At 42.6% G+C, this 25,940-nt stretch overlaps 1 protein-coding gene across 12 annotated transcripts in view; it reads left to right on the top strand.

Annotated features, from left to right (window-relative positions):
- Positions 1–25,940, top strand: part of ABCD3 (ATP binding cassette subfamily D member 3) — a 238,241-nt gene that overhangs the window by 204,422 nt on the left and 7,879 nt on the right. For 10 of the 12 annotated variants that reach the window (XM_085020726.1, XM_085020725.1, XM_085020724.1 and 7 more), the window contains 13 exon segments: positions 837–893; positions 2,731–2,873; positions 5,756–5,825; positions 8,734–8,803; positions 8,895–8,992; positions 9,111–9,202; positions 11,074–11,165; positions 11,254–11,317; positions 11,446–11,509; positions 17,781–17,858; positions 17,962–18,027; positions 18,372–18,461; positions 18,946–19,065. In XM_085020726.1, coding sequence (XP_084876852.1) covers positions 837–893; positions 2,731–2,873; positions 5,756–5,825; positions 8,734–8,803; positions 8,895–8,992; positions 9,111–9,202; positions 11,074–11,165; positions 11,254–11,317; positions 11,446–11,509; positions 17,781–17,858; positions 17,962–18,027; positions 18,372–18,461; positions 18,946–19,065 — 1,104 coding nt within the window. 12 annotated transcript variants of the gene reach the window in all.

Raw genomic sequence — 25,940 nt, 5'->3', positions numbered from 1 at the left:
GGGGCCTGTACATAATATTTTTCATGTGATTCTATAGACACCATTGTATATTCTTTATCACATCCTGGCACTTGAGCAGGTCTCTAGCTCTGGACTTGTCAAATCTGCATAGAGAAAAATATTATCAAATTAATTGCAATAGTGCTATATATTACAGTACATTTACTTTTTAAAATATCATCTGAACTCTGACTTAAATTGTGAGTCATTATTTTTGTCAGTGATTTAAATGTACTTGAGTTTTATATGTCTAAGTATGTGTATAAATATGTTTAACTTCTTGATAATTTATAAGGCAAGAGAGAAAAGGTTCATCTTAGTATAAGTCAATTAATAAACTAAGCCTCCTGTCCTAGCAGTAATGCAGATTTTAGTCAGCAAGGGGTAGCTGTGGACTTAAAGTAAATGAACACAATTTGAGTTTCTTGAAAAACACTTCAAATTAGATGTAGCTTGTGGTATGTCAGTGGTTACAACTGAGGTCATTTTATTCAGTGTCTTTGTACTACATTGAGAAATTGCAAAGTGAATAATGGTTAATTATCACAGTAGAGCTGCCTTCGCTGATGGAAAATGATAAATATTTTTTTTACTGGTGATGAGTAGTTTTGGTCAGGCTGTCTCCATGCGGAGTTTCTTGAGAATAAGTACTGTGTCTTTTACGTATTCATTGAGCTGCATACTGTTCCAGTACATTACACGTAGTGGGAACTCTGCATGTTGACAATTATGTGTTAGATTTTGAGTAGCATTTTGTATTTAACATGTTGTATTAGCTATCAGTCTGGGCAGTCTAGTTCTTTTTAATTCTCTACCTTCTGATGTTTATTTTACAGCCATTTTTAGACATAGTTTTATATATCTTCAAGTTAACGAGTGCAATAGGAGCTCAGGTAAGTTTACTGTTATTCTGTCTTTTACATTTGCTGTGAGACTGTGATGCGAATGGCTGGATGGTTTATAAGAATTTTTATGTATCTCAAAGAATGTGTTTTTCCAAGATGTACCTAACAAAGTCTGGTTATAAAATAATACTGTATTCGAGATTTTCCATGTATTCTGGTTTGACTCAATTTTCCTTAAGTCAGATAATTTTTGTGGCTTTAATAACCAGAAGGACTTAAACTTTGAACATAGATGTATTTATTGTTGCAGAGTAATGTCTAAAAAGAGATTTGGAGACTGCTGTTTTAATATGAAATTTGAAAATATCAGAAATACCTTTGGAAAGGCTGTAACAGTTTCCAGAATATTTTATAATATAAATGGTAGATTCTCTTCTTGCTCCTTCTCTCTGATATTTATGTTGGTAAGAATAACCTTTAAATGTTCTGAGTATTCTCATTAAAGTCTAACTTTAGTCATTTAATATGTAATATTATTATTATATATTTATGACAAAGCCATATAATAGTGTGGTTGTTTTATATATATATGTACATGTGTGTGTGTATAGTTTTTGTAATTGATTAGTAAATTTATAGAGTGATTTTTGTTCATTCCAGAACATTGGGGAAAGCAGTTTTTAAATTTTAATTTTCTTGTCTATCTTCCTAAACTTTTGATATCAGATTTAGTCATTCTTATAACTTGTTTTTACTATAAACAAGTGACTAGGCTTAATATCTTTTTATATGTATATTATAATATTTTAATGGTGCTTATTACATGTTTTAAAATACTTAAATGTATCTCCATGTACTAGTTATCTCTTTTGCCTGTACTTCTAGTAATCATTGAAGTGCATTGGATCAATCATTGAATTTAAGCGATCTTGAATATACGCTGTATTCCATACGTATTGTGCTAGGTAGTCTGAATAAAAAGATGAGTAAGACACAGTTCCTATTGAAGAGGAATTATGATCTGGTGACAGGGTAGGTATTCAGACAATTGTAGTGCAGAGTGGTAGGTCCAGTCATGGAAGGTTGAATAATGTATTCAGCGTCCAGGAGAAATGGAGCTGATACTTGAGCGGCTTTGAGGATGGTGAGGAGGCCTCCGTTGGGAACAGCAGGCTTGCCAGACAGGAGAACACCTCTGAATGGCGTGTCAGGCAGCAGTTTTTTCACTGTGGCAGCACATGGGCTTCTGTGGGAAAGAGGGAAGAGCCTTCGATGCGCTTGGAAAGGCACGCTTGACGCTTCTCCGTGGACGGGGTCCGTGGGTGAGGAGGCACTTTACCACATTAGAAAGTATGGCAGCTGGAGGCGAGATGTGGGATGGAAAGGAGACTGAGGTCATTTGGAGGAGGTGCGCTTGAGACAGTAGGGGCTGAAGATGTAGAGTGTGTCTTTGGAGATAATACCTTGGATTCTTAAGAGCGGTGGGATTAGCGATAGGAGAAGAGAGCTAAAGAAGAAGCCTCAGGGAAGATCAGCGTGCACAGAGAAGGCAAAAAAGAGGTCTGTGAGTTTTTGTGGCATCTGAAGAGACTACCAAGAAGAGTTCCATCAGAAGAGTTTTAGATGCTATAGAAAGAGAGTGAAAACTCCAGTTAGGAGTTTCTAAGTGAGCAGTTTGGGAGAGCTGGGGGACGAATGGTGGGAGGAGGAATAGATGAGTAGCAAAAAATGTGGAGTGTGTATTTTCTCAGAAAAGAAACAAGGGAGGGAAAAAGGTTGGTCAAGAGAGTATTTTTAAAGTCCCTGGTGTTAATGGTGCCCGTTGCATTCAGTGACCTTATTATATCCTTGACCTTTGTCTGTCTTTCTCTGCCGCTGAAAACAGGGCCCCGCTAGCATGATGGCCTACTTGCTGGTCTCTGGGCTTTTCCTAACTCGACTTAGAAGGCCCATCGGTAAGATGACGATAACTGAGCAGAAGTACGAAGGGGAGTATAGATACGTTAACTCTCGGCTCATCACAAATAGGTAAGGATGATGTATTCAGCTGTCCTAAAAATTCCTTTATCATCTGGATATGGAAGGCATGTCAGTTGACTCCAAAATGTCTAGTCACAGTGTCACTAAAATTATGTGTGTTTATTTACCTCTTTTGAAAATATTCACTATGAAGGCTGTTGGTTTTACAAACTAGTAATTGTCCACATTTCTAGGCCTTTTCTTGTTAACTATAGTACTCCTGATTACCTCTTCATATCTTCTGATGACTATCTGTTATTTTCACTTTTTAAGCAAAGTCAAAATACCAAATTCAAATTTACTTCTTCAAAGAAAATTTTGTCTCAGTTTATCCACAGATATTTTTATTTGAGACTGTGTTTGAAATACTCAAAGTTAATTCAGCCTCACTGCCTGGGTCTCTATTTCCCAGGTAGTTTAAAAATCCAAAATAGGGAAAAAAAAGTATTGGGCTTTGGAGCCAGCCTGACGAGTTTCAAAATCTACCTTCAATTATATGACTTATCAATGATGTAATATATGACTTTTGGCAAGTTATTAATAGCCTCACTTTTCTTATTTATACTAGGTAGATAATACAGGGTTATTGTGAAGATTAAACATGGAGTATTAAATAATGCTTCCAATACTGTTTGGAGTATGTAGCAGGTGGTCAGTATATTTTTTTCACCTATTGATGATCTGTGGACCTGAAGCCGTTTTGAAGGTCCTAATATTTATTTACTACCCTATGGCATTTTACAAAATTATTTAGGAGATGGTTCTTTTCACAGTTCCCTCTCCCTTTATTTCCTTGGATTGCTAAAATGGTACCAGTCCTAAATAGGGTTTCGTGGTGTAGGGAGGAAGAAGAGTAGAAGTTGAGTAGCGAGGTGATTTGCCAAGTGAATGAAAGATGGTATCAGCTAGGATGCTTTCCAGTGCAAAAAGCAGAAAACCCTGACTCAGGTGGCTCCAGCAGTGAGACGTTTAGTACTTCACATCAGAACCCTTAAGGCAGAGCAGTTCCAGGCTCAGCACGATCAGGGCTCTGCCTCTTCTCTTGGTTCTGTCCTCCTCTGTGTGTCCCCCTCTTCCTCTGACTGTTTCTTTCTGTGATCACGAGTTGGCAAAAGCAGTTCTAGATCTCATCAGCCCTCCTCCTCTGCCAAAGTCTAGAAGTAAAAGCAGACCTCTTCTGCTGTCTCTTGAAGAGAACAAGGAAACTCTCCAAGAAGCCCCCAAACAGACTTTCTTTCCTTTCTCATTGGCCAGAATTATCACTAAAGCAATTACAGCAAAGTGGTTGGCTTAGACCAGTTGGGACTTTTCCCCTGTGGGGTTGGGTTGAGGCTGTTCCTGAACCATTTGGGTGCACAGAAAAGGATAGGAAACATGAAGAAAATTGGGGTTCTCTTCCTAGGAAGAGGGACGTGGACGAAAAGCGGTGTGGGATAGGTAGCTATCAGTATTTTGGGATGTTCTGTTCTTTCAGGTTTTTGGTTAGGCTGCAATGTTCAGGAGAAGTAGAGTTCTCACGTCTTTCTCCCTAGACTTAAATGTACAAAGGAGGGGAGAACAAAGCAAGAAAAGAAATTAGAGGTGCAGAATTGTGTGCAACTGGGATTCCAGTACCCTGGGGCTCTGCATCATTTCGTAAAGGAGACCATGAAATTCAGGTCAAACATGATGCATCCTTGTGGAAAGTTAATTTTACTTGAAGGGGTTGAGGTGAAGGCTACCTTTTTTTGTCTTTTGTCTTTTTAGGGCTGCACCGAAGCATATGGAGTTTCCCAGGCTAGGCGTCCAATCAGAGCTGTAGCCGCTGGCCTACGCCAGAGCCACAGCAACGCCAGATTCGAGCTGCGTCTGCGACCTATACCCACAGCTCACAGCCACGCCGGATCCTTAACTCACTCAGTGAGGCCAGGGATTGAACCTGCAACCTCACGGTTCCTAGTTGGATTTGTTTCAGCTGCGCTGCAACGGGAACTCCGCTACTTTGTTTTTATGATGGAAAAAAATACAGGTACATTTTGGACTAGAATATAAAATTCACACATTTTTAAGGGGAAAAAAAAAGAGACTTTAAAGAAATACCAGGTGTTTATTGAAGGCTGTACTCGCTGTGCCTTCTAGACTTCTATGTAATTTTACTTTCCTCTGCTATAAGAAGGTACTTTGCTGGGAAAGTTTATATCATACTGAAGAGAGTGGAAAACAATGTGAGTTAGAATCTCAGCTCTTTGACTTGCTAGCTGCATGATTTTTGCAGATTACCTTAACTGCTCTGACACTTTTTTCATCCTTAAAAATGCCCTCTTTCCCTAGCTAAGATCTTGTGGCTCCTGTGTCCCCATTCAGATCGGCTCGAGGAAAGCGGAGTTGTTGAGAGGGTCAGGTGGGGTGCCAAGGATAAGAAGAGCTGTGCAGCTAGGGCTCCCTGAAGATGGTGCCGTGGGGGTAGCAGGGCTTCGTCTGCTTTCCTCTCTTTCAAAGGCCGAATGTCGTAACATCACTACCTGTTCTTCTCTGTTGTTTTCCTCTCTCCCTTCTGGCTGGAGCTGTAATGTCTGTCTTAGCCCTGCTTCCTATAGGTCACGGCAATTTCCTTTTTATTTCTTCTTTCTTTATTCACATTTCTGAGACTTAGTCCAGCACATCTTTTTCACCCAGGCTGCATATGGCACATGCAGCATATGTTGCTGATCTGGTCTCTAAAATCCAGTCGGGTGTGTATGCCTGGACTCTGTCAGGGGAGCTGGGTAGACCGTGGCCTGAGATGACGCCAGTAAGCTTAGTCACAAAACAGCCATTTAAATACAAATAGTCACTCATCAAATACTGTGTTTCAATTATTTTTCAAGCTTAGGTACCGTTACAATTAATTTCTAAATTATTTTCTTTAATAGTGAAGAAATTGCCTTTTACAGTGGAAATAAAAGAGAAAAGCAGACAATCCACGCAGTCTTCCGCAAACTGGTAAGATGACATGTTTGAGGCTCATGTATTTATGGAGAAAGATTTTTTTTCGGCCTGTGCATATATGTGTGTATGTGTCTTTACTCTTTATTTATAATACTTACTTTCAAATAGCTATAAGTATTTTTAGACTGCATTCTCCTAAAAACTGGTAAAGCAATGTATTAAGCTGCCCAGTTATAAAACGGATGATGTATAAAATGATCACCAGTGTATTAGGCGTCGCATTTGGTGATAAGTTTAGTGACTGTTACGGGAAGGGTGTGTTTTGTAGCAGTCCTGGAAACACCGTGGAGATCGCTGTTTAGAGCACAGGCCAGGGAACAGTCTCTGTGTGGGGCAAGGTAGTCCACGTGTCGTTTAGGCTTTTCAGCCTTGATGGTCTCTACTGCAGTAATGCAACGTTGCCTCTCAAAAGTAGCCGTGTTCTGGGGATTCCCTGGTGGCCTAGTGGGTTAAGGATCTGGCACTGTCACTGCTTTGGCTCTGCTCACTGCCGTGGCTTGGGTTTCATCCTTGGCCCGGGGACTTCTGCGTGCCACGGACGTGGTCAAAAAAAGTAACCCTGTTCTACCCGTAAAGTAAATGGATGTGGCTGTGTTCTCATAAAAAGACGTGGCAGGCTGGATTTGAACTCTGGACCATAGTTGGCTCACCCTTGATTTAGAATATAAACTGTATTTCTTATGAGAACCGTACTTCAGTTTTTGTGTAGTTGCCACTTAGAAAATTTGAATTTCATTAATTTTATTATTCCGTGTCAAAAGATACCACACACCTTTTGGACTCCAAAAGATACTGCCTACTAGGAGATACTGAACACCGACATTCATTCAAAAGATACGGACCATCATCTGGCTGAGCGCCTGTGCTCATCCAAGTTGTCAGTGTGACAACAGGAGTGAGTGTGACTGAATCCTGCTTTTAAATACAAATATTTAGGGTTGCAGCTGCAGCATATGGAGGTTCCCAGGCTAGGGGTTGAATCGGAGCTATAGCCACTGGCCTACGCCACAGCCACAGCAACGCCAGATCCGAGCCGTCTCTGCGACTTACACCACAGCTCACGGCAACGCCAGATCCTTAACCCACTGAGCAAGGCCAGGGGTCGAACCTGTGTCTTCATGGATACTAGTAAGATTCATTTCCACTGAGCCATGACGAGAACTCCCTTAAAAGGTGTTATGTTAAATTATTAATAATTATTTTAGATTATTTCAGAAATTGAATTTTTGCCTCATTCATATTGACCATGACTGAGCTTCCATAGTGTTCACTGATAAGATGTAGTTAAGGTAGTTTTCTAGGCGGCTGTGTGAACGAGCTCCCTCTTCACATGGCCTGCCTAATCTCGCCCTGCAGATTTTCGTCCACATGTTAACACCTTTTTGAGGTTTTATCTTCTCTGATTAGTCCATCCAAAATAGCTTCTCCCAGTTACTGCCCATTTTCACGATCTCTTTCCTTAAAAGCATATTGCAGTTTATAATTATCCTGTTTGTTTACTAGTTGGTCTAGTTGGTCTCTTTCATTCGAATGTAAGTTCCGTGAGCTCAGGGACCTCGGCTGCGGTAGTTCAGTATCAAGCACAGCATGTAACATCTGGCACTTGCTGAATAAGGGTTCCAGCCCTTGTTCTTGTGCAGGAGGTATTAAGATCAAGCTGCCCTCTTCTCAGGAGGCCCCCATTTTTGTGGGAGAGACAGTAAACAAATAAATAACTGGATATTTTAAATGACTTCAGGTCATAATGGATTTCGTGACCAAAAATAAAATGAGATAAAGGGGCAGCGTAGGGTGGGGCTCTTGCCCAGCCCTTTTTGCTCGGGGATGGCAAGAAAGTCTTTCTTGAGGAGAAACCCATAGGAGGGATGGGGGTTAGTCACGAACTATAATTATGGAGGAAGAGCATATTCCTGGCAGAGGGAACAGCAGGAGAAAAGCCTTCAGGCAGCAGGAGCATGTTTGACGAGCCGGTATTTCTGTAGCTCAGTGAGAAGGCGAGAAGTAGAGCAGGCACGGTTTAGGTGAGAGCCCCGGGCCGCCTCATGCAGGGCCCTGAGTAATCCTACAGATGGGAGAGTCAGGAACACCAAACATGCAGACTGAAGTCGTCTTTAGACTTGTGATTTCGAGATAATGCGTGCGGAGGAGATTCAAGCTACAGACCCAGGCTTTATGGCATTGCCTTAGCACTGATTCACATGGAGTGTCATATAATTCTCGGAGAAAGCACAGACCAGGTGGCTCCCACTCAAACAAACCTTCGAGGGCCATTTCCAGGCAGCTAGTGTTTCACCTAAATTAGCTCATCTTTCTGCTCTGCTTGATGATTGATCAGTTCTGGCGTGTAGGTATCGGACAGTGTTAGGACTACCGTGTCGCCGTATACAGCACGTCATATACGTGCTTTTTGTAGTTTCTCTGGGTTCCATTCTCTGCATAAAAATGGTTCCTTAAAGTATTTGTTTAGCACCTCTTCTGTCGTCAGCACCGTGCCCGATGAAATGTGATGTATAGTGTAACCAGAAATCTTAGGTCCTCGTTGAATTTTTTTGTTTTTTGCTTTTTAGGGCTGCACCTGTGGCATATGGAAATTCCCAGGTGTAGGGGTGGAATTGGAGCTGCAGCTGCCGGCCTGAGCCACAGCTGTTGCAACGTGACGTCTGCGACCTACACCACAGCTCATGGCAATGCTAGATCCTTAACCACGGATCAAGGCCAGGGATCGAACCCACATCCTCTTGGATGCTAGTCTGGTTCATTAATGCTGAGCCCCAGTGGGAACAACAGTAAATATTTTTTGAATGCAAAAATTATACATTTTCTTTTGTCCTCATGGTAGATTCATTTTTAAAAAATACATTGAAAGTATGTGTTTTATTTTTTGTTTTTGCTTTCCTGCCAGGTGGAGCACCTCCATAATTTCATTTTGTTTCGGTTTTCTATGGGCTTCATTGATAACATAATTGCCAAATGTAAGTATGCTTTAAAAGAGATGGTGGAATGAGACTGGTGGAAAAAGTGAAGTATTGTTGATATTTTTAAACCATAACTGTTTTGTTTCAGATTTTGCCACCGTAGTTGGTTACCTCGTTGTCAGTGGTCCTTTCCTAGATTTGTCTCATCCTCGACATCTCAAAAGTTCACATTCAGAACTTCTGGAGGTAACGTGGTAGTAGCCATCATAATCATGACCCCTGGAAATTTTAACCATAAAGATAAAGAAAAGCTTGTTTTCATCCTAGAAATGTAAGTGAAAATTAATCTTTATTTCTATGTCAGGATTACTACCAAAGCGGAAGAATGCTTTTGCGAATGTCTCAAGCTTTGGGCCGAATAGTTTTGGCTGGCCGTGAGATGACTAGATTGGCCGGGTAAGTAAGAGTAATATTTATGAGCATTGCAGGGAGTAATTTTTTAAAAATATGTTATCCCTAATGATCGTGCCCAGTTGAGGTTAAGATAAGGAACCACTGAAGCCCCATGTTTCCGACTCTCGGAAGCTGGTTTTGGTGGAGAATTAAGGCAGGCTTTTCTCTCATAGTGAGCTTTTCATGTTTCCGTTACAAGGAGCTGTTGAACCTTAAACTAGGTTAGTAGTTCTCAAGCTGTCTGCTCAGTGGACATAGGTATTCAATAAGCTGGGAAACGTTGAATCATGGCAGTTGTTCTTAATTCACAGAAAAGTAAGTTAGTGAATAGAATGTTCTCATTTGAACTTTTTTGTCCCCTACCATAGTTTTTTTTTTTTTTTCCCCCTTAGATTGTTGTTACTGGCAACCCAGCAAAAGATAAAACAAAGACGAAGTTGATTTTAATGGGAAAAAATGAAGTTATCTTGTGGTAGCTTAGATCCAATTGTAAATATGGTCATGTTGTCTGTTAAAATTGTTCTTAGACCATAAAATGGAATTAAGTATTTCAGAATTTCAAGATCTAATATAAAGAGCTTGGTATGCTGTAAAAAAAAGAAAAAAGAAAACACGTAATGTATAAAAGTACCTTAAGTTTCAGGTCGTCTGAAGATGCTGGAGGACTTTGTGTCTTTTCCAGACCTGTGATTAATCTGGATTGTTTCCTCTCTTCCTTCTTCTCTGCTCCTTTGGCAGTTAAGGTATTCAAGGCAGATAGAAGTTGTTAACTCCATGAGGAGTCTCCTTTTCTTTTTTTATCTTTTTTTTGCCTTTCTCTAGGGCCTCTCCCGCGGCATATGGAAGTTCCCAGGTTAGGGGTACAATTGGAGCCGCAGCTGCCGGCCTACGCCACAGCCACAGCAATACGGGATCCGAGCCATGTCTGCAACCTACACCACAGCTTACGGCAATGCCGGATCCTTAACCCACCTAGTAAGGCCAGGGCTCGAACCCGCAACCTCATGGCTCCTAGTCGGATTCATTAACCACTGAGCCACGACCGGAACGAGGAGTCTCCTTTTCTTAAGAAAATGCAGACAGTTAGTACCTGTTAATAATGTTTAATAACGTTTCTCATGCCTTTACCGATCCTGGCATACAGAACGCTTCTGTTCCTTCAGGAAGTTGCTGTGTCTCCCAGAGAAAAATCCTGTTTGTGTCTCTGGTTAGATGCCTGCTGTCTGACCGTCGTGGCGTTGTTGTGTGCCTCGACGTCTTGTCTTAGTTTGATTGCACTTTACCATCACAGTGATTTCTCTCTAATATCGAGACTGCTTCACCTTTTCCCCTCTTGAGAGGAAGAAAGTCAGGAATCTTACCCCCTTCCTTGTTTTCAGGGAAGTAGCGTGCATTCGGCACACTTGACTGATGTTCTCAGAGAGGAGGCCGGCTGTGTCGGAGGCTTTGTAGCTCCCCCCAGCAGGAGCTCAGGCTCCGTGCTCTCCAGGTCTGAGGGACACCCTAATGCAGTCCTTTGTAGCATCTGCTAGAACATTCCTTAAAATTCTAGTGGCAAACAACTATCTTGACTTAGCTGTTAACGAAGTGAGTGTCTGTGGAGTGGGATCCTATGAGACCTCTTTTCTTAGCCCCTCATTCCTGCTCTCCTGCTGACACGTACTAATAAAACAGGTCTGCCAGCACCGGTGTTTCATGTTGAGATTTCTCTCACGTTGTTTCATTTAAACTAATAATTTTATAAACTTAGGATTGTGTAAATAAAAGATATGAACTTAATTTTATATGGCAATTATATTCAAATAAATAATAAAAGTAAAAGATATTACAGCCTTTGGAGTTTTGACTATGGCTTGCTTTCTTTTTTATTTCAGTTTTACTGCCCGGATTACGGAATTAATGCAAGTATTAAAGGATTTAAATCATGGCAAATATGAGCGCACTATGGTCTCTCAGCAGGAAAAGGGTAACTGTGAACGCACTGGATCATAGAGTATGTTTTTGCTGACATGGCATGACGCTTTGGTACTGATTTTCCGTTTAATGTGTTGAAGGTGCACAGGGCATTCCCTTGATACCTGGTGCTGGAGAAATCATCAATGCAGATAACATTATAAAGTAGGTACAGAAAAGCACTTGTTAGCGCCGCAAACATTTGTTAAACTACACAGTAGCTTTTCTCTTTCAGCTGCCTCTGCTTAATGTGTAATGTAAAATTGTTCTCTTTTTATTGATTTCCTCTGTAGATTTGATCATGTTCCTTTAGCAACGCCAAATGGAGATATCTTGATCAGAGACCTTAATTTTGAAGTAAGTTTCTACATGGTTATATAAAAGCTTAAATCATCTTCCACAAGGGGAAATGCAAAACTGTTGTCTGAATATTTAAAATAGTTTTAAGGCTTGACGTAGTCTCTGAATCCACAAAATTGCTGTAAAAAGTCAACGTTTTTAAAGGAGGCCTGCCTTGGATAAAGACAGTCGGAGGGTACTGCAAACTTCCAGTCGTAAGATTAGTAGCAGGCATGCAGTGTACAGCATGCTGACTAACTAGCTGTGCTGTACGTTGTATGTGAAAGTTTAAGAGAGTAAATCCTACGAGTTCTCGTCACACACACAACCTTTTTTCTATGTCTCTATATGTGAGATGATGGTGATTCTTATGTCCTGGGGTGTGGAAGTCAGATCACTATGCCCCCCTTAAATTACACACTGCTGCGTATCAGTGATATCTCAGTGAAGCTGGGAGAGAAAAAATAAAGTTTTTGAAACAGTTAGAAATCTGATTTTCTTATTTGTCAGGGCTTTAAGGTTTAAAATACTACTCTCAAAATTTTTTTATTTTTGCAAATAAAGTCCATGTCAAGAAAGCCTTAGAAGATGTAATTATTTGGAATCTCTAATGTAAAATGGATATTTAAACATGCCAGTATAACATTAGTCTCTTTGAGTTAAAATAATTTATGATTTGGTATTGTTTTTTTGATGGTGCAGGAGGATCTGTACCTATAAAAACAAAATACAGATTTCTGTATTCCTAATAGCACTGCAGATCACGACACGTAACCTCTCTCCTGGCCAGTGCATGGTGGTGCTGATTCAAATGAGAAGGGGGCAGCCCACATGCAAAAGAAAAAGCAAAAGGTGGAATCATTATGATTGTATAAGGCTCTCAGACCTAAAGGTTACTGTTTAGGTTATGTGTCTGTTGTGACTTTATGAAGAGTTCACATCTGAAAGTCTTGAAAATTAGTAGTGGATTTCTACCAGGGGGGCTGCCTGTCCAGGTCCAGATACTGTCACTCTAGAACGACACTGTGCAGCCGAACTTTCTGCAGTGACGGCAGTTTTCTCTGTCTTTCTCGTCCAGCAGAGTAGCCACATGTGGTTGTGTATTTGAAATGTGAATAGTACAGTTGAGGAACTGAATGTAAAATTTTTCTTCATGTTAATAACGTTGACCTTAAAGAGCCACATGTGATTAGTGGCTGTTGTGTTGGACAGCACAGCTCTAGAATTTTCTACATGCCTATGTGTATGGCCTTTTGTAATTTGGGTTGTATATGGAGATTCTTTTCAATGGCTTTCCTTGAAGAAGTGTTTTCTGATAGTTTATGAAATAAGGAGTGTAATTATCGGATTTGTTTTCTAATCTAAAAAGGTTTTAGTTTTTCTACTCTTAGTCCTGTGCGTTTCTTGCATACATTGCTACCCTCTTTTTAAGGAACTGTAAAAATGAGACGTGCTAGTTATGCAAAGTAATTGGCACTTATTCAACAATGAGTGTTCTGTATTATCAATGAGCATTATATATTATATATTGTCAGGTTTATTTTAAAGCCAGGAAACACAAGGAGACAGAGAGAGAACGTGAACATTGTTGGCAAATATTTAATGGCACCAGTGCTGCAGACGTGTTTTCTCGTTTAGCTCCGGGAGTTCCAGTCAGATGGGGCTCCCTCGGCCACACAGGTCTCTGTGAGGATAAACCAGAGCTCAAAACCCATCTTTGTTAGATTCCCAGTAGTCTCTTTGTTGCGACTCCCCGAGAAACTTCTCCACGGCAGAGTCCTGTCAGCCCTTTCCCCTGCCCTCCCTCCCTCGTGTCTCTGAGCAGACAGAGTATCCCCGCCACACAGATGTGCGCGCAGCTCAGGGGTGGGGGATCTGTCTGTACAGATGCGGGAGGAAATAGATGATGCTGCTGAGGTGTGACGGAGCTCCCTCTGGCATAAGGCTGCACCAATGCCATCACTTTCATTTTAGTCCAGAACCCTTCCAACAAAAGGCCTTATGTTTGAATTTTAACACACTTCTGGCCAGTCCCAGTATCTTCACTTTTTTTGTCTCAGAAATGCCCTTATTTTTTTGCTTTTATTTTGGATTCATTTTGGAAGGTCTTATTTTAGTGACCAGTCATATCCCTACTGGTTTAAGTGTTTTTACTTTGTGACCATGTTCTGTGTCACCTGTTGTCTGTCCTGTGATTCTCATTTTGTTTTCTCCTCCACTGGGAGCTGTTTCTTTTGACCCTGTCCTTTGGGTCCTCTGTTATAAATTCTTCTTCTGTCTCTTTCGGACTTAAAGTAGTCTAAGATAGACTTGGCTGTTTGTCATATATTTTGTCTTTCCCATCATTTTTCTTAACAGTTTTTTGTTTTTTTTTTTTTTTTTTTAGTTCAACGTCCTTCACTTCTTTGAAGCATCTGGTTGTTTTTTATCCATCTGGCTTACTTGAAAATAAAGCTTCCTTCTGCAAAGAGGCTTGGCCATCAGAAATAAATGTTTCCTACTTTATGACCAGTTTGCCTTCTGGGTTACCTAATAACCAAATAATATAAGCTTCTTTGAGAGGAGAATTTATATCTTATTCCTTTATAAACTCCTTCAGTAGTGGTATATTTATGTTGACTAAATTGACTCTAAAATATAACAACTTGTAGGTCATAATGTGGGCATTAAAATAGTACTTTGTAGAGCAGGAGCTTGGGGTTAGTAGATACATATACTATTGTATGTGGAATGGATGAATGACAGTATTCCACTGTATAGCACTGGGAACTGTCCTCGGTATCCTATGATAAACCATAATGGAAAAGAACATAATTTTTTGGAGTTCCCGTGTGGCACAGTGGCTAAGAATCTGACTGTAGTGGCTAAGGTCGCTATGGTGGTATGGTTTTGATTCCTGGCCCGGCATAGCAAGTTAAAAGATCTGGTATAAGTCACAGTTATGGCTCGGATTCAGTCCCTGGCCTGGGAACTTCCATATGCCAAGGTGTGGCCATTAAAAAAAATTTTTTTTCTTTAATTAAAAATTTTTTTGAAAAGGAGCAAGGACTATAGCTTAAGAAATACCTTGTGACTCACTAAAATTTTTACCTTTTCAGGTATACCTTTTCAGTAAGCACATTTTAATATGTAAGGAAGCCTAGATAGGAGTTCCCTTTTGGTACAGTAGGTTAAGGATCCCGTACTGTCACTGTAGCACCTTGGGTTGTAGCTGTGGTGCGGGTTTGATCCCTGAGCTGGGAACTTCCACATGCTGTGGGTGCAGCCAAAAGAAAAAAAAAAAAAGAAAAAGAAAAGCCTATATAAATCTTCATAAACAGCATACTTTCATGTATCCTCTTTTTTTTTCTTTTTTTTCCTAGGGCTACACCACGGCATATGGAGGTTCCCAGGCTAGGGGTCTAATTAAAGCTGTAGCTGCCGGCCTACACCAGAGCCACAGCGACACGGGATCTGAGCCACATCTGCAACCTACACCACTGCTCACACACCACCAGATCCTTAACCCACTAAGCGAGGCCAGGGCCAGGGATTGAACCTGCAACCTCATGGTTCCTAGTCAGATTCGTTAACCACTGAGCCACGACGAGAACTCCCATGTATCCTCTTTTATTTAAATCATTTTTATGTGTAGAATATTTTTTATTATGGTAAATTCATAGGAAGTAGGATTTATGAAGAAGTTACATTAAGGGGAATATTTTTATTGATAAAAATGTGGTGGTTCAAAGTATTTGTTGCCCCAGTAAAGCAACCTAGAACCTTCCATAATATAGTGTTATTAATAACTTAGTTTCAGTGAAAGTTACCCATGGCTTTTAGTTTTAATTCAACCCTGAAAAAGATATGTTTTTGCAAATTTTTAATATGGAAAAATTATCACTGGCTTACTAATGGCTGATGTCACAATTGGAAGTTTTGTCCAACATTATCAAAAACCACGGAGTAAAGAAAAAGTTAATGCCGAGTCTAAGACATTTGCACATAAAAGAGTACCTAAGGATTTCAGTAACTCTAGTTATTATTTATACACATCATTGCAAACTTGTTTTTTGGGTTTCCTGGCCTATTCCACCGAATATTCTGGAGAGGTGTTGGATACCAGTGCAACCCACAATAAGCAGTTGGGGCAGGAAAAAAATACGTATGGCTAACATCTACATAAAGCAGAGTGGCAGTTCAGAGTTGTCTGAACTTTAGGCAGTATGTATTTAGAAGTCCATCGGAATGACTCTTTAATTTCTTGGAAAAGAGACAGATCATTCATCTGGGAAAGTCATTCAGAGTAGCTCATTCTCTAATACTCGTGTGCATAAGTTGTGGTATTTTATTATAGGTCAACTCTGATAAAATTGTATGTAATATAAAATTTACCATTTTAACTTTTTTAACTGTACGATTCAGTGGCATTAAGTACGTTTAGTGTTTTGTGCAACCGTCACCACTATCTTTAGAACTTTTTGGTCATGGCAAACAAACTCTGTACCCGTTAAATAAGAAGTCCTCCTCCTTCCCCCGCTCCAGCCCCTCGTAACCGCTGTTCTACTTTCTCTCTCAGTGAATTTGCTATCCCGGGTACCTGGTGTGAGAGGACGCCTAATACTTGTCTTTTTGTGTCTGGCGTATTTCACTTAGTGTCATATCTTCAGGTTCATTCATGTTGTGGCCTGTACCAGAATTTCATTATTTTTAAGGCTGAATAATAATATCCCAGGGTGTGTGTATGTGTTTTCATATTTTGTTTATCCGTTCATCTGCTTAGGTTGCTTCCAGCCTTTGCCTGAGGTGAATGGTGCAGGTGGCTCTGCCGTCCATCAGGAAAGCCCGAGTTCTCTCTGCGGCTCCGAGCCCTGCAGGAGTCTCCTGCTTTCCCTGCCCCCGCCCCTCCCCTCCCTGAACTCACTTCACACTCTTCCCTCCCTGAACTCACTTCACACTGTTCCCTCCCCCCGCTCGTGCTTCTTCAGGAGCATCAGCCTCCCTCTGTTTGCTGACTGGGACGGGCACGTACCTGCAGCTACTTTGTGTGCATAGAGTTCTGGCTGATGAACAGCCTTCCTCCAGATAAACTCCTAATTTATTCCTGCTTTCAAAGTTTTGCCCAGTTGTCAAGGGTGTGAGGTGGTGCAGCCTGGCCTGACCACCTGAAACATGCAGCCTTGCCCACCCACTCCCAGTTTGTTTGTTTGTTTGTTTTGCCTTGATCTATTTTTCCCCATAGCACTTATTTTCTAAAATACTGTTTAATTTACTTATTTATTATACATATTCTTTATCATACGTATTTCTCTCCTGCTGGAATGTAACGATAAGGATTTTGATGATTTTTTTTTTGTCGTGTGGTTTTTTTGTTCACTTACGTAGCGGCATTGCCTAGAACAGAGCCTGACACTGAGTATTCAGTACATTTTCATATAATTAAATAATAGGAACCTCAGAGTCACCGGTTTAAAACAGGCAGGTTCCCCATTTATCTCTGTCACCTTCTTTCCTGCTGTGATTACATTGCTGTATAAATTGGACTCAGGACCCAGGTTTTCCGATTCTTCACAGGGTTGGTTAACCCTTTCATAAGACCATAAGTTAGAACTCAGCCACTCCTGACATGGTTTGCATTTAACTTTAGGTTATTGCAGAGCGATGGGGTGGCAGTTATAAATATTTATAAATACACATATTGTTTGATCCAACACTTCTAATTTCTAGGAATCTGGTCTATAGAAACATTTCTCATTAGTGCATCAATTTGGCCGCTGACTTGGAGCTTCATCGCGGCATCATTAAAGGAGCAAACAAAACGCAGATGACCTAGTTACTTAACGAAAGGGGAGTATTGAAATAAATCATGATACATCCTTACTGTGGAATACACTGCAGGCACTAGGAGGAGAATGCAGAGGATCTGAAAATGCTGATTTGGAAGAAAACCTGTGATACGTTCTTAAATAGTAACAAGTCCTAGAGCAGTGTTGATGGTACACGTCCTTCCTTAAACAAAAGACTGTGTACATGCATGTTTACTGTTTCCAGGAATGCAGGCTTTAGCATTGAGAATAAGTTGACATCAATCAGTAGTGATTTTTAAGCGAAAACAAGGTAACTGCATCCGATTTGAAAAAGTGCCGAAAGTTAAAGGTCTCTTCAGCCACACCCCCCTGCGTCTACCGTAGTTCATGCTTCCAGACAAAATAGAACGCTTATCCTGAGCAGAGAGCTATTTCCTGACGCCAAGGAAATGTTCACTGAGTTTATATTCTATAAAGTCATTCATAGACTCATTTTCTTTTAGGTTCGATCTGGGGCCAACGTTCTAATTTGTGGTCCAAATGGCTGTGGGAAGAGTTCCCTTTTCCGAGTTCTTGGTGAAGTAAGTAAAAATTGGCCTCGAGGTTTTGCCGTCTTATTTGCCACATGGTCTTACAACGTTGTGGACTTTACATCTGTGCCTCCCTCTTCCTTCGCTTTTATAGTTGTGGCCTCTTTTTGGGGGACGTCTGACTAAACCCGAGAGAGGAAAGTTATTTTATGTTCCTCAGGTAAGACTTTGCTTGAGTTATTTTATAATGTCTGATTTAAGGATCTTTATTTTTTAAAAATTCACTTATATGGAGTTCCCGTGGTGGCTCAGCGGAAATGAACCTGACTAGCATCCATGAGGACACAGGTTCGATCTCTGGCCAGAGAGCCAGCGTTGCCGCGAGCTGTGGTGTGGGTCGCAGACACTGTTCAGATCCCGAGTTGCTGTGGCTGTGGTGTAGGCTGGCAGCTACAGCTCCGATTGGACCCCTAGCCTGGGAACCTCCATATGCTGTGGGTGCAGCCCTAAAAAGACATTAAAAAAAAAATTCACTTCTAATGATTTTTGCGCTGTTACTCTCAGAGACCTTACATGACCCTTGGAACACTTCGAGACCAAGTGATCTACCCAGATGGAAGAGAAGAGCAGAAGAAGAAGGGGATATCCGACCTCGTAAGGAGACGTTTATGTCCTAGACCCACTGAAAACACTCCATGTCAGATTCTTTCTCTCAGTCGGTGAAGTATTTTAGATACCAGGCAGTTCATCCTTATCTTTTCAAAAGCCTCCTAAAGCCTTATCGTTAATTATAACTTTGCAGGTTGAGGGAAGGTGTTATACTTTGCTGAAATGTGACTCGTTGAAGGTGTAGCCTCATCTTTACACTGTTGTTACCGTTTGGTCATTGCCCTCGTCCTTTAATTACATACAATAGTGTCATGCTCTGTAAGCCACTAGGTAGATTTTTGTCAAAATTAATAGGACGTCAGGAGTGTCAGGAGTGTCGGTTACCTTGGTGCCGCATTCTTTTGTGAGATGTGCCTTTTTTAATGATTTCGGCAACAGAAGTACAGTGATTCTGGTTTGAAAAGTAAAGCGAGATAGAGCGTTCTGGTATTCGTTAAGCGTGATTTTATTCTTAACCATTTGCTGAAAGGTCCTGAAGGAGTACTTGGATAATGTCCAGCTGGGTCATATCCTTGAACGTGAAGGCGGCTGGGACAGTGTGCAGGACTGGATGGACGTGCTCAGTGGCGGAGAGAAGCAGAGAATGGCGGTAAGCGAACCCCGAAGTCAAAGAATTTATGATAATTATAATTAAAGAATGCAACTGTACAATTAAATAATGCAGTTCGACAATTGTATTATTAATAACCATTTCTCTCCATGGTACAATGTAAGGTCTATAATGTCTTGTTTATCACATCACCTGGAATAGTGTAATGCCTATATTGAAGAATCAATAAGATGTAACAAATTATGAGGACATATTTATATATATAGTTACACTGTTTTTTTAACCAATTTATGTATTTTATATTTTACTTATTTTCAGAGGGTATGTTATTTTTGTTATTCTTACCAGTTAAGCTATTCTTTTTATTATGCTATATAAAATACTTAGTGGTATACAAGGCTTTCTTCTTTATAAACTTTAGTTGCATAAAACACACAATTTTAATGTAATGCTAATTTTTAAAGAAAAATTGAAATGTAGTAGATAATACTAAATAGTAAAGATGAGAGCCATACAAAAAGGGATAAAGTATAGAATAAGTTTCCTATTTGTTTCAGCATATTTTCCATTCCACTTCTCCAGAGGGAGTCACTTAATCTGTTTTTTAAAATCCATGATATAATAATCTGTGTGAATGTAATTGTGTTTAAATATATGTATTTTATTCAGTAAAAATAAAATAAAATTATAAAAAAAAAAAAAACTAAAAAAAAAAGGATGCCTGCCCACTGGTAGGTGGAGCTGATTCTACTCCCTCTGGTGGGTGGGGCTTAGTCTCTGGATGGGATGAGAGGTGGCTGTGTGCCTGAGGGGTCTTTAGGCAGCCTGTTTACTGAGGGATGGGACTGTGATCCTACCTGGGTTGTTTTTTGCCCTGGGGCTTCTCAGGAGCTGGCTGACGGGTGGGGCCAGATTTTCCCCAAATGGCCACCTCCAGAGAAAGGCACTGCTGCTGAATATTCCCCAGATCTTTGCTTTCAATATCCTTCCCTCACAACAAGCCACATTCATCCCTGTTTTCCCAGAATGTCTTCCAAGAACTGCGGTCAGGTTTGACCCAGATTCCTATGGAGACCTCGCTGTGCCCTGGGACCCAGTGCACGTGAAAGTCCATGTGCGCCTTTTAAGAATGGGGGTCTGGAGTTCCCGTCGTGGTGCAGTGGTTAACGAATCCGACTAGGAACCATGAGGTTGCGGGTTCGGTCCCTGCCCTTGCTCAGTGGGTTAACAATCCGGCGTTGCCGTGAGCTGTGGTGTAGGTTGCAGACGCGGCTCGGATCCAGTGTTGCTGTGTATCTGGCGTAGGCTGGTGGCTGCAGCTCTGATTTGACCCCTAGCTTGGGAACCTCCATATGCCGCGGGAGCGGCCCAAGAAATAGCAAAAAGACAAAAAAAAAAAATAAAAAAGAATGGGGTCTCCGTTTCCCCCAGTCCCGTGGAGCTCCTGCGCACAAGCCCCACTGGCCTTCCATGCCAGATGCTCCAGGGGCTCTTTCTTCCCGTGCCAGATCCCCACACGTGAGGGTTTGACGTGGGGCTCAGAACTCTCCCTCCTGTCGGTGAGTCTCTGTGAACCAGTTAGTTTTCCGTCTGTGGAGCTTCCCACCCAGGAGGTATGGGGTTGTTTATATCGCAAAGTCACCCCTCCTACCTCTTGATGTGGCCTCCTCTTTTTCTTCTGGAGTAGGGTGTCTTTTTTAAGGTTTCTGGTCCATTTGGGTGAAGAGTGCTCAGTCTTTAGTTGTGAATTTTGTTGTTTTTAGGAGAGAAGTTGAGCTCCAGTCCTCCTACTCTTCCACCTTAATCCTGTCTCTCTGGGAGGAGGGAGAACTTTTCAAGAGTCGTTTTCTGACTAGACATACACCATAGTTTGAGCAGAGGGATCTTTGGTGGGAGATTGTTAACCTTGTGGGAAAATGTAGCCAAGGAAAGACAGCGAAAAAAATGGCGTGTTGCAGAAATGTTCACTCTTTAGCTTATAGTCTACCTTATGTTTTGGTCTTTTTTGGGGGGGGGGGCACACCCACGTCTTCTGGAAGTTCCCAGGCTAGGGGTTGGATTGGAGCTGTAGCTGTCACCCTGCGCCACAGCCACAGCATCCCCAGATCCGAGCCACGTCTGTGACCTACACCACAGCTCCCGGCAACTCTGGATCCTTAACCCACTGAGTAAGGCCAGGGATCAAACCCGCGTCCTCGTGGGTATTAGTCGGGTTCTTAACCCGCTGAGCCGCAACGGGTATAGTCTGCCTTTTGGTTCCCTCCTTTTCCTTGATGCTTTTGTGTGTTGTTTTTCCTCAGTCATACCTATTCTACATGGACTTAATCTCAACCTAATGCTGTGATTTGTTGGCTCGTGCTATTACATGAGATTAATCTAGAGTGAGCAATGAGCCGTAGACAGAAGAAAAGAGCCATTACCAGCCAAACTCAAAGCGAAAATCGGCTGAAGGAGTGAGAAGTTGAAGTGAGGCATTTGGGGAATTAATTTAGAAGGTGACTGTAGAAATAACTGCTCGTCAAGAAAATTGCTTTAAATTCCTATCCTCTGACTTCACAGAAAATGGAAGGATAAGGCAAGACTCACAGATAGACACAATAGAAACTCAGAGAAAGAAAAGTACATGTGCTAAAGCTAAGGAATCCTGTGTGTGGGGTATAAATGTACAGGGGCAGTTTTTATTAGAAGAGAAGAAATTCAAGGGGAAGCCTAGAGGAGTGACAGGAAAGGAATCCAGTACAGCCAGGCCGACCTCGATGGACCTGTTTGGGAAGTGGGGAGCGCTGTCCTGGGCCACTGTTGCATGACCAGGCCGTGGACAGGGTGTGTTCCGTGTAGGCCAGTGTTTGGAGAATTGCTGTGAAGTTTAAAAGAAAGCATATTCTTTTGCTACTTTGGAAGGTTTGGAGAGAGAAAAGGTTGATGCAACGTGCATGAACATTGAGAAGGTGCGTGGAGAGTGTATGTGGATTCATGTTACCATCCTTCCAGTTTTTTTGGTTGAATTAAAAGTTTTCAAAGTAAAAAGTTGAGAAGACAATTTTTATAAATCATAAAGACTTAAAATCTATTAGTTATAAAAACTTAGAATTTTTAGAGAGAATAAATAAACGTGAAAGGTTCAACCACAAGAGTGAAAATGGGTGTAAAACGAATGAGCCAAAGGAGCTCTCAGGTAAAGAGAGTCAGGATTTGGATTTCAGGGAATGGAATAATACTGCTGAAAAAAGGGAGACCTAGGAGTTCCTTGAAAAACAGTCAGCATCAGTGTAGGGGGAAATAAGATTGTTAGTCCGTTATCTTGACAGCGGCAAAACTTAATCGTGGCGTACTTTCCACAGAGTTCAGCATTAGCTGAGACTCTGCTCTGGCCAAGGCACTTCGCCAGGTGCCTGCCTTCATAACCTAGTCAGGGGAGCCAGATGCAGGTAACTCTGATGCAGGGCAGGCAGCCTTTAGTTATGGCTCCACGGAAAGCGCACCAGGAGCTGGAGGCGGGAAGGACTGGTGTGGAACGGCAGCCCCTGTGGAATTCTCCCAGCAGCCAGGCGAAGGCAGGTGCAGACAAGGGAACGACCTGGAGAGCTTAACTCAGCAGTAGCACAGCCGCTGAGTGGCAGAACAGAGGGCCACGGGCAGGTGGGGCTGAGCCAGAGCTCTGGCTCTGGAACTGTCCCTGACGGTCTGTGGCCCTCAGTGTGCAGGTGGTCCACCTCCCCAGTTCTCTTCCACACTGTCCTTGAAGTCTCAAGGGACCTGTCCCCAATCCCTCCCCTTGGGTCCAGCCACCATCAGCCAGGATTGCTCTACCCGATGTCCTAGGTTGACCCATGGTTGTCTTTTCACTGCACTCTTCCAGCTCTCTTCCTCTTTAGTGGGGTTTTTTTTTTTTATATTGAATTATGGAAAAGTATATATGATAGGAAAGTTGGGATATTTATAAAAGTATAAAGAAAGGCCCAGACCACCTTATTAGAGATCCCTCTGTCATAAAATTTTTCGTGTTTTTTTAAATCCATTTTTGTAGTTAATTCTTTTTCTTACCTAGCTGGCAGCGGTCTCTGTTCTTCAGACTCACTGGGCTCTCTCTAATATTGGCCCCTTCCTTTTCTCTGACTCCGCTTCACTTCCTGTCCAGCACAGACTTAATAATCCAGGGGCTGGCACATAGGAGCTACTTGGGAGATAATTTCTTAAAGGAATGAACAAATGGTCCCTTCTTCTTAATTTCCTTTCCCACTTTTTAGTTTCTTCATACTACTTAACCAACCGAAGAGCAATTGTTCACCTTGGCATTTCTGGACATAGGCTTCTGAGCACCGCTTTAAAAAAAAAAAAATCTAAGAATGAGTTGGGCTGGTGGTTTCCTGTGTGACAAGGACTCACAGCCTGGCTTGGCAATCCTTTTACTTATTTTTGTCCCTTTGTCTCATTTCTCATGATAATCGTTTGAGAACTACCAGTCTCGGGCTTTCTATCCCATTACCTGCTCCACCGCTCTCAGCAGAATAACTGGCCTCTTAGCGTCTTAAAGAAAAAGAGAAGCTGTTATTTCAGTTAAATGACAGCTAGTTTTTATTGAGTGCTTAATAGGTGATAGGCAGCGTGCCCAGCACTTTCAGGTTATCTTATTTCGTCCGGCAGCGGTCCTGTGAGATCAGAGCTATGGGTGTCCTGTTTCAGAGGAGATGGAACCGCAGAGCGGTGCAGTGGCTTTCCAGGCCGAGGCATCTAGTGCGTGTTCAAGCTGGGGCGGCGGGTGCCCGCTCGCTCAGGCGGCCCTGGGACCGCAGCGCTGCTGGACTCCCGATCCGGAGGGCGGGGCCGAGTGGCAGGTCACAGGGGGGGAGAGGACACCTTAGAACGTGGTGAGCGTGGTGACGAGGTGTGCGGAGCAGCCCACGGGAACACGGAGGAGGCACACTTGTGGCCCGCCTTCCAGGGACCACTGCTCTCGGTGACTTTGCCCGGGCCGTCCTGACCTCCCTGCTTCCAGGCTGGGCAGGGTGTGTCCTCCGTCCTCTGGAAAAAGGCCCCATGTCCCCTCTGTGTTTGGACCCTCCCTCCTCCTCCTTTCTCACATCAGTTGTGCGCCCGCAACACAGACAAACCCCTCTAGTTAATCTCATCCAGTCCTCCGCTTTCAGAAAGCTGTTTCAGGTCTTGTGATCTAAAAAGCAAACAGCCTTCCCCCCGAGGTCCCGTGGGCCCCATGACCCTTCACCCGAGGTCCCGTGGGTCCCATGGCCCTTCCTCCGAGGTCCCGTGGGTCCGCCCTTTGGTTCTTGCACAGATGCAGGTGATGGCTGGTCCTGGCTGCTTCCCCCTCCTCACCACCGGTAAATAAGGTAGAAACCCCAAGAGAGCTGTTGGTAGGTTTTAGTCATTCAGGCGTCAAATCTTGGAATGTTTCCTGCACTGTGCAGGTGTTGAGCATCCGGTAGTGATTAAAATGGGAGGCTCGGCTTTTGTGACTGTTACAGCCTGAGGGCCGGACGAGGAACCAGGTATGGTAGAGTTTCGGCTGTGTGAAGAGCCGCAGAGATGCCGCCGAAGGGCCCCTGGACTGGAGGAGGGCAGCGTAGGCTTGTCTGAGAAGGTGGAATGAAGCAGGAATTGGGAGGATGGAGGGCGCAGAGTTAGGCGTTTGAGACGTAGGGGAGTGACACCTGCTGAGCCTGTAGGCCTGTGACACTCGGCTCCTGGTGGTTGAGAGGAGGTGGTGGTGGCTGGAGTGTTGAGGTGAGAGTTGGAACAAGGTCGTGCAGGGCCTCGTAGGCCATGGCGAGGAGCCCGAGTTTCCTTCTCAGTGAACTGGGAAAGTATCAAAGCGTTTAGGCAGAAGAGTGAAATTCTCTGACTTACATTTCTGGAAGATCCTGTCTGTTTTTATGGAGGATGGGTTGGAGAGGAAGTAGGAGCCGTTTGTGGTTGTCCAGGCAGGCGGCCGTGGGCTCAGGATGCAGGGCAGGGCCGAGAGCTGGGAAAGGGGGCAGACCACACCCCCCCACGGGCCTTACTGGAAAGGACTGAAAAGCAGGTGGGGGGGGGGGACAAATTGAGGGCTCAGCTCTCCAGCCTGAGCAGCTGTGTGCTAGTGTCATTTTCTGAAATGTTCAAGGTGGGGTGAGGGGATGGATTTTAGGGAGAAACCTAGAAAATCCATTATCCATTGAGCTTTAGATTCTTAAAGTCTGCCATCTTGTAAGATTAACCTGATAGAAAGATCAAATAGGAATTTTTATGTATCAGTTTGGAAATGAGAAGAGAAACATGGGTGAGAGGTATCTATGGGGAGTTGATAAATGTAAATAATATTTGAAATCATGAGATTTGATGAGATCCTTAGAGAGATACAATATAGGAAAAGGAGACGAGGACCCAGGGATTAGCCCTCAGGGACCCCAACATTGAGCGGTCAAATGGAAGAGAAAAGGCTGGGAAAGAAACTGAGAAAGCAGCCGAAGAAATGGAAACTTAAAGCCATGGTTCACTCTGCCTTTCTCAAGACCGAGGGAATGGTCCCCTGAGCTGAATGTTGCAGGGAAGGTAAATTCGGCGAGGATGGGAAGGGCTGTTTATTGGTCTTGCAACATGGAGATTGCTGTTCGGAGCAATGAAAAATTGGGCAAGGGATCAGCATAAATAGTTCCCAGAAAATAAAATACACATGGAAAATAGACACGGGAAAACGGTCAGCACTCCTGCTAATCAACAGAACGTAAGCTCCAGTGATCTTGATGGTAATTTTCCCTTGTAAATTAATTAGCAAAGACTTTCAAATCTGAGCATCGCCGGTCCTGACCATCGGGAGTGGCTCGGGCCCTCAGACACCGTCGGGAATATCACTTGGCAGCTCGCGTTAATCAGCACACACTGTTTAAAGGAGTCAGTTTTTGCATCTCTACTCTGAA

Source organism: Sus scrofa, chromosome 4 (assembly GCF_054392235.1).
Source record: "Sus scrofa isolate SSC_HxYL_T2T_F1_AM1 chromosome 4, Sscrofa_HxYL_maternal_Yorkshire_Landrace_v2.0, whole genome shotgun sequence".
In the NCBI taxonomy this organism is placed as follows: Eukaryota; Metazoa; Chordata; class Mammalia; order Artiodactyla; family Suidae; genus Sus; species Sus scrofa.
The sequence above is the reverse complement of the archived record's forward strand: the minus strand, read 5'-3'. Positions and strand labels throughout refer to the sequence as shown.